At 41.0% G+C, this 15,604-nt stretch overlaps 1 protein-coding gene across 8 annotated transcripts in view; it reads right to left on the reverse strand.

The window, feature by feature from the left end:
• SEPTIN7 (septin 7) overlaps positions 1 to 11,656 on the reverse strand; it is a 102,271-nt gene extending 90,615 nt beyond the window's left edge. For 2 of the 8 annotated variants that reach the window (XM_027102206.1, XM_027102204.1), the window contains exons 1-2: positions 11,632 to 11,656; positions 3,357 to 3,361 (exon numbers count right to left, since the gene is read on the reverse strand). In XM_027102206.1, coding sequence (XP_026958007.1) covers positions 3,357 to 3,361; positions 11,632 to 11,641 — 15 coding nt within the window. In that variant the 5' untranslated portion in view covers positions 11,642 to 11,656. Of the gene's footprint in view, positions 1 to 3,356; positions 3,362 to 9,351; positions 9,354 to 10,879; positions 11,267 to 11,631 lie in introns of those variants that run through there. The other 6 variants (XM_027102207.1, XM_027102205.1, XM_027102200.1 and 3 more) reach the window with 5 other exon arrangements.
• Between the last annotated feature and the right edge of the window lie 3,948 nt (positions 11,657 to 15,604).

A 15,604-nucleotide genomic window follows, 5' to 3' on the forward strand; every position in this document is an offset into this window, starting at 1 on the left:
AAGCCTGTGTGCCATAACTACTGAGCCTGCGTTCCAGAGCCTACGAGCCCAAGCACCTTAGGGCCTGTGTGCCACAACTACTGAGCTGCAACTACTTAAGTCCGGGCTGCAACTACTTAAGTCCACGCGCCTACAGCCCATGCTCCGCAACAAGCCACTGCGATGAGAAGCCCATGCACCACAACGAAGAGTAGCTCCCGCTTGCCACAATTAGAGAAAGCCGGTGTGCAGCAACCAAGACCCAACACAGCCATAAATAAATAAATAAACAAAAAACAAACAACACCCATCCTTCAATTAAAAAGCAATGGCATCTCCCAGCCCTATCCAGAAACCTTCAACACAGTTTCAAATAAAAGATGTCGCCATCAAGCATAAAACTTCTCCCTTTTCCCTTGCTCCTGGCTAGTACTAATGTTGATGGTGCATTTATCTCATAATAACACACTGTATATGCATGTTTTTGGTATTACTTCTGCACTTCGTCCATGTTCACCAAATATTTAACTTTCAAAAAGATAGGGGCTACAACTTTTCATCAAGTCTACAATTATTCGAAAATTTCAAAAAAGTAAAAAAAAAAAAAAAGTAACTACATCTGTATAATTACTTTTTAACAGCACAGCACCATGGTCAAACACAAACAAGTATTTTTGGTTTGCCAGATAAGTTATTCTAGTTATCTTTTAGGCTCACAGTTGAATTAATCACCTGGTTAAGTAACTCCTACTTTTCTGTATTAGATCAATTTTGATATTCTAATACAAAACACAAGACAGGACTGACTATAGTTCTATCTAAGATCACTAATTTAATCCTTTCATGCCAAGTTCTCATGTCTACTCAATTTGCCCTTCTCAGTAATCAGAAAACAGACTACAAGTTGTACTCAGAGCAACTGTGGTTTTGCAAATTATACAATGAATACATATTTTGGTTTTCATGGTTGTTTTCTATTTGCACATTATTTTATATATCCATAAAACAGGAATCATTTCTACTTAATTTCCTTTTCACTCAGCATGTCAGAATATACTGTACAGAATATAGCTGGGAATTAGAAATGGAAATCTAACCCAATACTTAACAGATAGCAGAACTTCAGTAAAGAAATGAACCAGGGACTTCCCTGGTGGCGCAGTGGTTAGGAATCCTCCTGCCAATGCAGGGGACATGGGTTTGAGCCCTGGTCCAGGAAGATCCCACATGCTGTGGAGCAACTAAGCCCGTGTGCCACAACTACTGAGCCTGTGCTCCAGAGCCCGTGAGCCACGACTACTGAGTCTGTGTGCTGCAACTACTGAAGCCTGTGTGCCTACAGCCCATGCTCCGCAACAAAGAGAAGCCACCGCAGTGAGAAGCCCGCGCACCGCAACGAAGAGTAGCCCCCACTTACCGCAACTATAGAAAGCCCATGCGCAGCAAAGAAGACCCAACGCAGCCAAAAATTAATTAGTTTTTAAAAAAGAAATGAACCAGGAAATAAAGACTGAGCAGCTAAAACACAAAGATTTGTAACAGCAAACTGGATAGCTACAAACTTCAAGGACAGAAGACATCCATGAGAGCAGAAAAATGTGAAAAACTATGTATAATTTAAAAACAAAAACGACTCTCATGCTGCATTATTTAATAGACCCATATTATAGGTCACAGCACAAAACCAAATATTCCTGATAGTGCCTTTAACAAGTTCAGTATATTCTAATGAAAGTAGGGAAGCTAACTGGATTATACATAACAAAAATCTCTCTCCAGTAATATAAGAAATATAAATTAAAAACAAATTTAAGATACTAAACTAACAAATGACCTGGGAAAATAACCAGGGAAAGCAGAAGAGGTTTAAAGATACTTCTTTTTTTTTTAATAAATTTATTTATTTTATTTATTTATTTTTGGCTGCATTAGGTCTTTGTTGCTGCACACGGGCTTTCTCTAGTTGCAGCGAGTGGGGGCTACTCTTCATTGCAATGCGCGGGCTTCTCATGGTGGTGGCTTCTCTTGTTGCAGAGCACAGGCTCTAGGCACGTGGGCTTCAGCAGTTGTGGCACGCAGGCTCAGTAGTTGTGGCTACTGAGTAGTAAGCCCCAAAGATACTTCTTAAAATACTATTTATAGGGGCTTCCCTGGTGGCACAGTGGTTAAGAATCTGCCTGCCAATGCAGGGAACATGGGTTCAATCACTGGTCCGGGAAGATCCCACATGCCACAGAGCCACTAAGCCCGTGTGCCACAACTACTGCGCCTGCATGCTAGAGCCCTTGGGACACAACTACTGAAGCCCACACACCTAGAGACCATGTGCCACAACAAGAGAAGCCACCGCAATGAGAAGCCTGTGCACCACAACAAAGAGTAGCCCCCACTCACCGCAACTAGAGAAAGCCTGTGCACACAACAGAGACCCAACACAGCCAAAAATAAATTAAATAAAATAAATTTTAAAATAAATAAAATAAAATACTCTCTATAATAAATTCTAAAATACTGAAACTACTAAATGTCTCAAAATAATAAATGGCTAGATAATTAGGATATCAACATTGGAACACCATATAAATACTTAAAATAACCTATAGGTGAATACACCAAAAAATATTATTAAATATTAAGTGAATAATACCTTGCTTTTGTATAAAATTTAAGAGTTTACAGAGTACTTTTACATATATTACCTCATAATATATAATTTACATCAGAGGTTATCAACCCTGGCTATTCATCAGAATTACCTAAAATACTTAAAATGGATATTTCTGAGCCCCACCGCACACCTAGTGAATTAATGAGCCTCCAAGTGTATTAAGCATTGGAAGTGTTTCCAATGCCTAACCAGTGTTAAGAACCACTAACCACAAATATACGACTAATTACAACCATAAAAAAAATGTAATTAAGAAAACACAAATCAAACTTCAGTGATTGAAATAATTTAATGGCTTTTTTTCCCACCTGGTTTATCTGTTTAAATTAATCGTAAAAGGAAATAAGTATATCTATTAAACTTTTTAAAATTAAAAATGGTTTAAAATGTTGATGCTTGAAGGTATACTAGTTACTGAAAAAATTTTCCTTGTACAGACCCCAGAATGCTACATGTAACAAATGAGGGAGTACCCTAGTTATTTTAATAGTATAAACAGAAAGCACCAAGATAAAATTGCTATGAAGATTTGCCTCCTCTTATACAAATAATTATCTCACTCAAAATATTTCTAGTATTCTCTAAAACTGATTGACAATATATACCAAAATCTTCCTCAAGAAAGAAAGAACCCTGATTAGTCTGAATGGACAATTTGTCTAAGGATACGTCACTCATATAAAGAAACATTAGCAAGAAAGTCTGAAACAGCTACTGCTTTGTAATGTACCAATAAACAATTTTTAATAACTAAACATTTTAGTACTACTCAAGAAATCAGCGGGACTTCCCTGTTGGCACAGTGGTTAAGAATCCGCCTGCCAATGCAGGGGACACAGGTTCAATGCCTGGTCCGGGAAGATCCCACATGATGCAGAACAACTAAGCCCGTGTGCCACAACTACTGAGCCTGCATTCTGGAGCCTGAGAGCCACAACTACTGAAGCCTACGCGCCTGGAGCCCGTGCTCCACAACGAGAGAAGCCACCGCAATGAGAAGCCCACGCAACGCAACAAAGAGTAGCCCCTGCTCGCCACAACTAGTGACAGCCCGCATGCAGCAACGAAGACCCTACACAGCCAAAATAAATAAATAAATTTATTTTTTAAAAAAAGAAAGAAATTGGTCACCTCAGTCTAACTGTGAAGAACACATAAATTTCACACAAATCACTTTATTTCAATTTCCTTCAACTCTACTCACCAAACCAAAAATACCAAGTCTTAAAAAAACAGTACCAAAAAATTTACTGACCAAACTAGAGTACAGCTTTTGTTCAATATAGCAGATTCAATTACTAAACATAAAAATTCAAAGCACAAATGAATAAATTTACAAAAACCTTAAAATGCTTATTTTCTATCCTAGATGTCTCTCCTAGTATTGAGACTCTACCAGACATGTTCACTTACCTGTCCTGCAGTCCTCTTGATTTCATGTTTTAAATTACCTCTTTCAAGAAATGGTTATCTACTCACCACCCATTAACTCAAGCCAGAAAGCTCAGATACTATGGATTCACTACTCCCTACCTACATCTCCTCACGTACTACTTAACCTCACAACCATCCCCTACACTTCATACCTTTTGCCACTGCCCTAATTCTGTCCTTTAGCCTTCAGTCCTAGGGCTGCTAAGTTAACCACCCTCCATTGGATAGCCCCACCTTGGTACTTTATCTATCCCTACTGGAATTATCACAGTGGTAATATATCATAGTTACCACTCTTCTTTTACTGTATGCGGGCCTCTCACTGTTGTGGCCTCTCCCGTTGCGGAGCACAGGTTCCGGACGTGCAGGTTCAGCGGCCATGGCTCACGGGCCCAGCCGCTCCGCGGCATGTGGGATCTTCCCGGACCGAGGCACGAACCCGTGTCCCCTGCATTGGCAGGCGGACTCTCAACCACTGTGCCACCAGGGAAGCCCCACCACTCTTCTTTTAAAATCCTTCAATAAAGATTTTTTTTAAATCCTCAGCACAGCACACCAGATCTATACTTATCTCTCTAGCCTCATACCCTACACTACCATGATATCTCAGCCTAGAATAAGTATCCTTCCTCTTCTTCTGCCTAATCATTCTTACCCATCTTTGAAGATTCACTTTTTTCTAGTTTGGAAAAGGTATCCCACTCTGTACTTCCACTGTACATTCTACATACCTTTAAATCATACCACAAATGATTTACTATGTAAAATGTCAGGTTGGGAATACAAAAGTGAAAAAAATACAGTCCTTGACTTTAAGAAACTTACAATGGAGGCTGAAAAGTAATTGCCATTTAGTTTGATAACTTTTTTTAAGCTAACATCTGAGTGTTTGTTATATGCTGGGCTAAGAACTTGACATGTATTTTCTCATTTAATTCTCCAATAACTTTATGATCCCCACTTTACAGAGAAGGAAAGAGAAAAAGCTGTTACTTGTCCAAGGTTCAGTTAAGCTTTAAAGATGTGAATCCAGGTCTGAGTCCAGAACCTAAGCTCTCAATTACAATGACTTCTGTTTCTAAAGTCACAGCATTTTACTCAGTTTCCCCAGTGACCAGCATACAGCAGGCACAAGATATATATTTGTTAAATAAATGAACTTGAGTCTTGAAATCCCAGCTGGTAATGACTTAACATCAATACTACCACTTTAACTGATAATGCCTTGTGTCAAAGAGCTCAAAAGCTCTGAGATGCTAACACATGTGAAATGATCAATGTCCCAGGTTACTCATCACGTCAAGGTTTATAATAGCAAAGTATTGGAAATAAATGTCTATCAGAAGGGGACATGTTAAATAAATTATAGCCTATCCATATTATGGACCTATGCAGCTATATAATAAGAATGCTCTTCATGTACTGATATAAAATAATCTAAGATACACTAAGTAGAAAAAATTAAAAGATGAGAAAGAAATGTGTACCTGATGCTATCATGGGTGGGGGCAGGAGGGATATATGGTTGTTGTTTGTATGTACAAAAATCACTCTTCACATTTCAAATCTTTCACAATGAAGAAGTTAGGGGGAGAAAACTTTAAAAAGCTACCCAGAAAAACCAATCTAATTGAGTCAACTGTAGATGGATTATATCTCAATAAAGCTGTTTAAAAAAAAAAACTAATCTATAGATACTAGAAATCAGATCAGTAGATACCTGGAGCATTAGGAGGATAACTGTACAGGGACACAAGGAACTCTGGAGTGACGTAAATGTTCCGTGTCTTGTTTGAAATAAAAGCTACAAGGTGTATATATTTGTCAAAATTCATTGAACACTTAAAATCTGTGCATTTTACCATGTTTGCTGACCTTATGTAATTATCTGTCATCATTCTGCCACAACATAATCACAGTATGTGAAGATTAAAGAAAACATGATTTAAAAAAAAACCTGTGCATTTTACTGTATGAAAGCTATACCTCAATAAAGTTACTTAATAATTTGGAAAGCATTTAGAAATGCAGACTCCTGGGCCCCTCTCAATGGCTATGAATCACTGGGTCTGTGGTGAGAACCAGTTAATCTGCATTTCTAACAAGAGGTTCTGGATGACCCCCATGCATGAGGTTCATCAGTTATATTTTGGAAAATACTGACCTACCATAATGTTGTATATCCAGTAATTACCGATCATGTTTTGCAAAAATTCATTAATTAAATGATAAATTTACACAAACACACAAGCTACCTAGGCGATTCTGACTCCCAAGTTTGAGAAATACTAAGTTTTAAGTGGTAGGCGTTCTAGGAGGAAGAATTATAGACTAGATAGTTAAGAAAGACTTCTTTTCTTCTCCATCTGCTACAATCCTTCAATGGTTCTCCATCACCTAGTGTGATGGTTCTAAATCTGGCCACCTCAGGTGACATTTGGCAATGTCTGCAGACATTTTTTTTCACTGTCACCACTGGGGAGGGGGAGTGCTATTGGCATCCAGTGCTACTGGCATCCAGGGATGCCAATAAACATTGTACAATGCACAAGACAGCCCCTCAAAGAATTCTAAAACTCCAAACTGCACTAGTGCCCAGTTTGAGAAACCGTGACCTGAGCCTCACCTCAAATGAAGCTACCAAAAGTACTTGGTTGTGGCCCCAGAGGTAAACAAAACAACAGAATTAACATATTACATCTTCAGGCAAGTCAATTTTTACTTCCAGTTTGGTGGGGAAGAAGGAGTGGGGATCATCTTTATATTGTACATAAGTCAAACAAATATAGATAAAATGCAAATGTCACATGATTACCTAAAATAAATGTCACATGAATACCTAAGATAAACTTCAAAATAATGTAAGCAGGATCAGGCTTTACTCCCCAACCTTAGGGGATCTTTATGTACCCTTCTCAGTCTTCAAGTACTTTTGAAGTTAAAAAACATTGGCTTAAAATAAAGTACATAAACTTTAGCATGACAGGCAAGATCTCATCTTTAAGCTACTCCCACTAAGACTTTTAGGGCTATTTGTTACTGCAGCATGGTCTAACCCAGTGCTATTCAAAGTGTGGTCTGTGCACCAGGGAGCCAGTCTGATTGTTTACTGGTTTACACCAGAGAAGTACAAAAATAGAGAGCATAGAAATGGAAATTTTTATACCAGAATAATTTTATGTCTATTGGATCTTTAAAAATTGCGGCTTTTAGTTTTGCCTTTTTAATTCCATCTTCATTACTAAAAAATTTGCAGTAATTTCTATTTTACAATTTTGTCAGTCAACAGTGAACTGGAAATTTAAAAAAAGAAGAAAAAAGGTACTTCATCAGTTTGAGAAGCATTAACCTAACCTATCCTGACTGATACATCTAGTAAGTGGCAAAACCAGGATTTGACCTCATGTCTGTCTGACACCAAAGTACTTTTTCTTAGTCATTACACTATATTTCTGTTATTATTAATACTTTGAATTCAAACCCCTATGTGTAATCCCTACCTCTGCAGAGCTAGACTGCACAAGGTATGAATCACAATGACCTTTTGTGTGTCTCACCTAAGGCCTTCAACACTGAATGCAAACCAAGCTGCCTTCTTGGCCCCTTTTCCCCAGGCTCTTGCTCAAAATTTGGCTCTCTTGATCTTCAATGATGCAAAAGGACAAGCCAAAAAAATTTTTTTTCTCCTCAAGGTCAAGAGCAGAGACATAATATTTAATGACATATTTAATGTCATAATACTATCAACCCTGCTTTCTATATGACTTTGGGAGATGACCTCTGCTCAAGGAGAAGTAGGCCCCAGATTCTCTAACCACACTAGCTACATAAAGTATAGAATAAATTAATCAAATATAAGAAAAAGCCACATAGACTTAACAGCATTTAGTCTTCCCTCCTCACACTAAGACCTCCAACTTCTACCATAAAGTTTAAAGACATTCGACCTGACCCATCCATACTGCACATCCCCCAAGTGTTTTTATAAACTTTTTTGATCACAATCTTAATTTCAAAAAAATGTTATATCCCAGCTCAATACACAATACTTATAAAACAAAATTTATCCCCCCCAAATTTTTACCAAGTGCAATGTACTGCTATTTTTTAATTTCTTTCCTACTTTTTAGAAACTATTGGAAAAAATCCACAAAATTGATTTCAAGACCCACTAATTGGTCTCATCCTGCAGTTTGCAAGACACTGCTGTAGAGACCAACAGTCTACATTTAACAGTATGCTCTCATCTGGCAAGCCTAACCCATAATCACGCTACCTTAAAATTCTACTCCTCAAAAACATTTTTTTCTACATCAGTTTCATTGTACAATAAACCTTATGTCATTTACAGTCCAAACTTTGTACAGAAAAATACAAAAGTTAGTTTTGTCTCAAAATTTAGTAAAATGCATAAATGTTAAAGTTAAAATAAAAATGTTCAACCTCTAATCAAAAACTGAAGACAGTTTATTAGCTCAAAATGTGAAAAATGTTCTCAGCTGGTAATTTAATTAGATAACAATGCTCTGTTGGCAAATCCCAGAATAGAGTCTATAGTGAATATGCATACCATCAATTTACAAGTCTGAAACCAACTTGCTCTATCTTCACTTCTTGCACTATCTTCTTGCACTATCTTCACTCCAACTGGTCTACTCATCTGACCACTCCCCATTATTGAGAACTGGAAATCTAACTCCTTCTTCTCCGTGTGTGTGTGTGTGTGTGTGTGTGTGTGTGTGTGTGTGTGTTGTCATTTTTAATTCTTGACAATTGCTCTAAAGTCTGCCAGCGGTCCCACCTTGTCTCACACCAGCTCAGAAGTCCTGTCATGTACTTATTTAAGATTATTTCTATGGGAAAATACACAAATCCAAAGAATCAATTTCATAACAAACTTCTGAAACATAATCTATAGGTAACTGTATTTGATACATAATTTACCTTTCATGTAGTTACGTATTGAATACCTTATCTCCAAATCAAAACCAGAAACCAAACATTTCTTGATTTCCACAACTATAATATTCTTTCTGTAAATTAAAATCTACTTCACATAAACACAAAATAAATTTCTCAGTTATGAACTTCAATTCTGTGAGCCTCAGAGTGCATGTGATATTTTTAATAACTGTATTGAGAAGACCTGGCTCCATCATGTTGTCCCAACACAGAAGTACACAATGCTACCATACAAACCATCTATGTAGCTTCCACATTTATTTCATAGCTCCAGTCAACCCAATCTCCTCTAGCCCCACCCACTGAACAGCTGGGTGGGATGAAAGATTGTTTCCTGACCGCCCTCCAATGCCATGCTCCTTCCCCTGCTATTTGGAGGAATAAGGGATCCAAGCAGCATTTAACTAGCTTCTTAATTGTTTGTATCCTGCTAAGGCACTATCCTTTAGTCTATCAGGATTTCATAAAGTTCATCCATACCTGTACACTTAATGCCTAAAAAGTTTCTTCAACTTGCTTATAAACTTGGGGGGTGGGGGGGCTGACCATACTCATCACCTGCATGTACATAAATACGTAAAACGAGTAAAATGCTTTTGAATCTAGATTATCTGTTCATTTAGATTATCAAGGGCACCAAGGAAAATATCCTTCCATTTCATCAAAATAACAACGCGAAAAGAAATCGTTAAGTTGAACTATAACAATATAAGTCACAAGAATAAATTATCTCGGTATCTAAGCAAACACCTGATCTTACAAGTTCTTTCCCTGCACTATAAAAACCCAGATTTGAAAAGTGTACTCTCAAAATGTAACTTAGCAAATGGAAATGTGTTAGAAAAATCTCAATTGCTTACTTCCTACTATACACAGTATGAAATGGAACTTGGGAGTGGAAAATGTGAATGAAATGGCCTTGTTCTTTTTCCAATACGTGGAGGAGGAAAGGAAATAAAAAGCCTTCTTAAGAGAATAAATGAGAATACTAAACTATTTTCAAAAATTAATTTCCTTAAACATCACCAATCCGAATCTCCAACTCCCTCCCTTTTCCAGAGATCCTTCCCACCCCTTCCGCTCCTCGGGAGGGCGCCCTTCCTAAATATTCTCTTTTCCCTTTTTCTTAAAAATTAAGCCCAAACCAGGCTCCTTATCCTCCTTGCTCAAGCCCTGCCCGCCATCCACCGGCCTTCGGGGCCGCGCCTGGGGAAAGGAAGCCCCAGAGGCGGGAAGGGGAGCCAGGAGGCGACACAGTCACTGGAGCCGCTGCAGCCGCCGCCTCCACCGCAGCTTCAGCCTGGTGCATCCTTCTTCCTCCCTCCCCGCCGCCGCCCTCCCGGGGCCGGCCCACACAGCACCCTCACCCGGGCGCCCACACACATCCCCACCCTCCTCGCCAGGCCCACTCCCCACGAGAGGAGCTCCGCCGCGGGTACTGCGACCGCCGACGAAAGGAAGCAGGGCCGTGAAGCCGGCTGGCCCGGCGAAGGCGACCCCGCTCGGGTTGCTCGGGCCGCGGCGGCGGAGGCCGCGGCTCAGGTCTCGCGGCTCACGTCTCCCGGCTCCCCAGGCCCGCCCGCCGCGGCACAGGAAATGCCGCCGCCTCGGCTCTCCTCACATTCAATTCAAACTGTCACTGCCGCCGCCTCCCCTCCCCCCGGGCCCGCCGCCGCCGCCGCACCCCGGGCCCGCCGTCGCCCCCACCCCACCTCCCTTCGCCGCAGCCCCCCGCCTCGCCTCAGGGCGTTCCCCCCACCAGGTCAGGGGGCCGCAGAGCCCCTCCGCGTCCCGAGCCGCCGACCCGAGTCGGGACGGCCCAGAGCTGAGACTCACCCATGGTGCTGCTGTTGACGCTCCTCTCCTCAGCAGCAGCGGATCTCGCACTGACCGACATCCCCTCCCCCCTCCGCGACCAGCCCGGGCGCAGCGTAGCCCGCGGATTCTCCAAAGCCGCCTACGCCGATTCCGCGGCGTAGCCGCCCGGCGTCGCTGCTTCGCTTACGCAGGCGACAGCAGGCGGACTCCTCCACTGGCTCTCGCCCGACTCCTGCTCCCTCCTCCGCCCCTCCACCCATCCGCCCCTCAGCCCCTCTGCCCCCTCAGTCGAGGCTTCCGGGCCGAGCGGAGGCTGGCTTCGATCTCGCGAGATTACTTCATCGCTGCCCCACCGACTTGCTCGTTTTTCGAGCATGACTTCATTGGCGTCAGCCCTCCTTTGCTGGTCGGGTTTGGCTGCCATGTTAAAATTGGCGGCATTTGGCACCTCCGGGGTCATGGATAGTCAGGCCTCTATGCGTGTTTCTTGAGCACTCCCTCTAAGGTTAACGCCTTACGTTTGTGGGTGAAAACCCTGGGGACGCTGAGAGGGAGTGGCCGGTGGGATGCGAGGGTGTGGTTTTGCCCGAATCAAAGATGGCCGCCGTCGGTGCAGCCCCGCGCAAATTCACGTCAGGTTTTGGAGCTGGGGGAGCCTCGGGGTTGCCCTCTGCGCCTCCTTACGAAATTGGCGTAAGGCGAAGAGGCCAGACTGGGGGGCTACGCTCAGGGCAGGGGCCGCGTACACGCTTCCGCTCCTAGCTACTGACCTGGCAGCATTGTGAGTTAAGTGGAGAGACAATTTGAGGCAGGTGTCTGTGCCCCCACCGTCCCTGTTTCCTCAGCTTCTTTGACTTTAGGAGTGAAAAGTGAGATTAGGCCCTGGTTGCCCCGACATTGCCCTCGCGCTGTCACTTTCCGGTGGCCTGGCACAGCCAGCAGGTCGGCTGCTGCAGCTTCCACTGCGGATTCTCCACGGTCACACTCGTATTGGCTCAGCCTGTTGGTGCCCGGTTCGGTCCTCCTGGCGCTCACACTCTAGTTGAGAAACTGAATGGACACACGTGAAACTATTGGGTATCAGTTAAAGAGTAATTAAGGGTTAAAATGTGTGGTCTCGTACTATTAATTAGCAGTGAATGTCGCTTGGTCGTTGGAGCCGTCCCTAAATATTTTCTAGTGAAAGTAGCCTCGTATTGCTCAGAACAACCCGTGATCTTTTGTACCTTTCATAAAAACTAATCGCTGTCTTCGTTTGTATAGTTCATGCACACGTATTATCTTTCCTGTTAAACTGCATGTTATAGAATATATACATATGTAGTTATGAGCCCGCACAAGAATGTTCATAGCAGCATTGCTTATATTAGTGAAACAATTTAAATGTCCACTTACGGGAGAATGGATGAACAAGTTACATTATTGGACAAATTGACGTACACAGAATGCTAAAAGATGGAAATTAATGAACTAAAACTATTAGTAATATTAATTTAGAGTTCATTAACATAAATTGAGAAAAAAAGCAACTTACAGAAAGATGTATATGGTATACCATAAATAAAAGTTTAAAAACAAGAAACTGTGAGCTCAAACTGTGTATCATGTAAGGAAATGATAGATTCCAAATTCAGAGTAGCGGTTAGTGCCAGAGAGGAGGAGAAGGGAATGTAACCGGGTTCACCTCATAGAATGTTTCATTTTCTACCAAAAATAATTTGCAGAAAATGTGACAAAACATTAAAGGTAGGTGGAGGATACATGAGTGTTAAATTGTAACTATTGTCTGCACTCCTCTGTATACTTGAAAAGTTTCCAAGTAAATTTTTAATGGAAATTTTATCTAAGGAAACAGCTTATTCTTGATACTGTTTCTGAAGTCTCCATTGTTACTAAATTGCTCATAAAGTGTGTTACAATTTGTCTGCTCAACCAATCATTGTGTTAAATTTCTGAAACCTCACAGGAGCCCTTTACTTGGAAAATTTTGTTAAATTTCTTCTTTGAAGAAGGCAGTGCAGCAGAGAATTTAAATGTGTGGCTTCTGGAGTCAAACTGCGTGGATTCACATCCCACCTCTACCATTTTCTAGCCAAATGCCCAAGGACAACTTTCTTAACCTTTCTGTGATCCAGTTTCCTCATCTATAAATGGGAGTAATACTTATCTAATGGAGTTTTTGTGAGAGTTAGATGTGCCCAGTCCATAGTATATGCTTAATAAATGTTACCTATGCACAGATTATTTTAAAATATAAAATTATTCTGAATACCATTATTGTTTAATAAAATCTAATAGTTTATAAAAAAGAAAATCTCTGCCTCCCATCTCTGTGGAAATGTTTCTTTGAGGGGAATCTCTTGATGTGAGAGAGGTGAATTTTGTTATTTTGCTCTCTGAAAAATGGATAAGTTCTTAATATAAATAATAAGTTCTTTGCCTGAGGTTTGTTCATATTGTCCTACAAATTCCATCCCACACAATAATAGCTTCACCACTTTCCACTGAAAATTAAATGGAGGGTTACAAGCAGTGAGATTATGACATCTTATGGAACTTCCTCCCTGAGGAGTTCTAATAGTCAATGATATTATACGTAATGTGTGTGAGTTTGTGTGCATGCACCTGTGTATTATAAATTATATTGGGAGGGGATGGAGAGAGAGATAATTATTGTATTAGTTTCATGATCTCTACTGCACTGTCTACAGTATTATATTTGTAAATAAAATATAGTCTAGACCTTAACCTTCTGATTCAGAAATAGCTTTTTAGAAACCAAAAACTGACCTGAAATTCTGGATAGACTATGTGGATTGTTTTCACTACATATTTATAATGTCCAATCTTAAATGGGCCTTCAACTTTGCCAAGCAATGCTCGTTTCCCTAGTTAGCTCTCTTCCACAACAGCCGCTTCAGATTTTCTCCACTGTTTTCAAACCAACTCCCTCATTTATTCTCAGCAAAAATTAGAATGCATCAGCGAAGAACTCCAACAACTTCCTGCCTCCACATTCATAAGCCTACCTACATCTACACCCACCTTTCAGACATCACAATGGATCAGGTGTCCCCCCGTCTGAGGCACATATTTCTACATGTTCTCTGTATTCCATCTCTTTGGCCTACTCTTTGGATTCTGTCTCTTCCTACCTTCCCAGGAACTTCACTCAATGAATTATTTATTTACTCAATAAATTTCTGGGTTCTGTCTCTATCACTCCACTGAAATTCTCAACAAGGATCACTAACAACCTTTTCGTTCAACCTAGTGGACACTTTAAAAAAAAATTTTACTTGAACATTTGATACTAGTGACCTGCTGTATTTACATCCCTTGATTTGTGAAACCACACTTTCCTAGCTTTCCTCCTAGATCTCGGGCTTCATTTTACCTTCTAGAACCTTTATCTTCTGCCTGTCACTTAAGTGTCCATGTACCTCAGAGATGTATCCTAGTCAGTTTATTCCTATCTCACTTTTTATACTCTCCTTTAGTGATCTCATTCAGTTCCATGGCTCAGTGACCATATATAGGCTGATAACTCCTAAGTATAAATTTCTAGTCCAGTTCTTTCTCCTTTCTATAAACCTACATACCTGACTGCCCTCAAAATATATGTCTTGATGTTCTCAAAACAGTATATCCCAAATTAAACTCATTTTCATTATATGTGCTTTTATGTTCCCAGTCTCTAAGTGGTATCATCGTCAACCCAACTGCCTAAGCCAGAAATGTGGGTGTTAATACTCGGCCCCTCCCTCTCTCTCACCTCCTACAGCCATCAGAAAGTCCTGGCAGTTTTTCTTTCTCATATATCTCTAATTTCTGCATTTCTCTCCATCTCCATTACTACTATTCCAGCTAGGCCAATATTATCTCCTGCCTCAACTCTGCAATAGTCTTTCTGCCCTGTCACCCTGTTTTACTCCAATTCATTCTTCACATTGTACCTAGAGTGAACTTTCTAAACTTATGTCAGTCCCCTATATAAAGTCTTCAAATTATCCCTCAGGAAACTTACATGATACATTTTCTTATTAATGGTCAATCTGCCATGGCTTGCTCTCTCTCTAAACTCTAGCAAGTCTTGCTTCTCCCTATGTCTGGGACACTTCACTCTCCTTTTATACTTGCATTCCTTACCTGGCTTTCTCCTTTAAGTCTCATCATGTTCTCTAAAATCCTTCTTTGATGTCCCAAGATTGGGCAGGGTACCCTCTTACACCCCACAGGATCTTGTATTTACTCCAGTGGTGGTACTGATAGCACAGTTTTGTAAATATTTGTCTCTTCCATTGGAATCTAAGCTCCTTAAGGCCAGGGACTTCTGTCTTGTTCATTTGTGTGTCCCCAACACCTAGCACAAGGTATGGTATTCATTACTTCATTCAGCAACTATTTCTTGAGTCACAACTGGATCCTAGACACTAGCTCAGTGGTTAATGTGTGGAATGGTGAACCCTTGAGGGAGGTAGGTCTCTGAGATGTGAGGGAATCCATGAGGTCAAAATTATTTTAATTATAATACTAAGACTTTGTCTTTTTTTTTTTTTTCCTGCGGCACGCGGGCCTCTCACTGTTGTGGCCTCTCCTGTTGCGGAGCACAGGCTCCGGACGCGCAGGCTCAGCGGCCATGGCTCACGGGCCCAGCCGCTCTGCAGCATGTGGGATCTTCCCGGACCGGGGCACGAACCCGTGTCCCTTGCATCGGCAGGCAGACTCTCAACCACTGCGCCA

Source organism: Aethalodelphis obliquidens, unplaced genomic scaffold, assembly GCF_003676395.1.
Source record: "Aethalodelphis obliquidens isolate GAN/ISIS:26980383/991018 unplaced genomic scaffold, ASM367639v1 scaffold5, whole genome shotgun sequence".
NCBI classification, from domain to species: domain Eukaryota; kingdom Metazoa; phylum Chordata; class Mammalia; order Artiodactyla; family Delphinidae; genus Aethalodelphis; species Aethalodelphis obliquidens.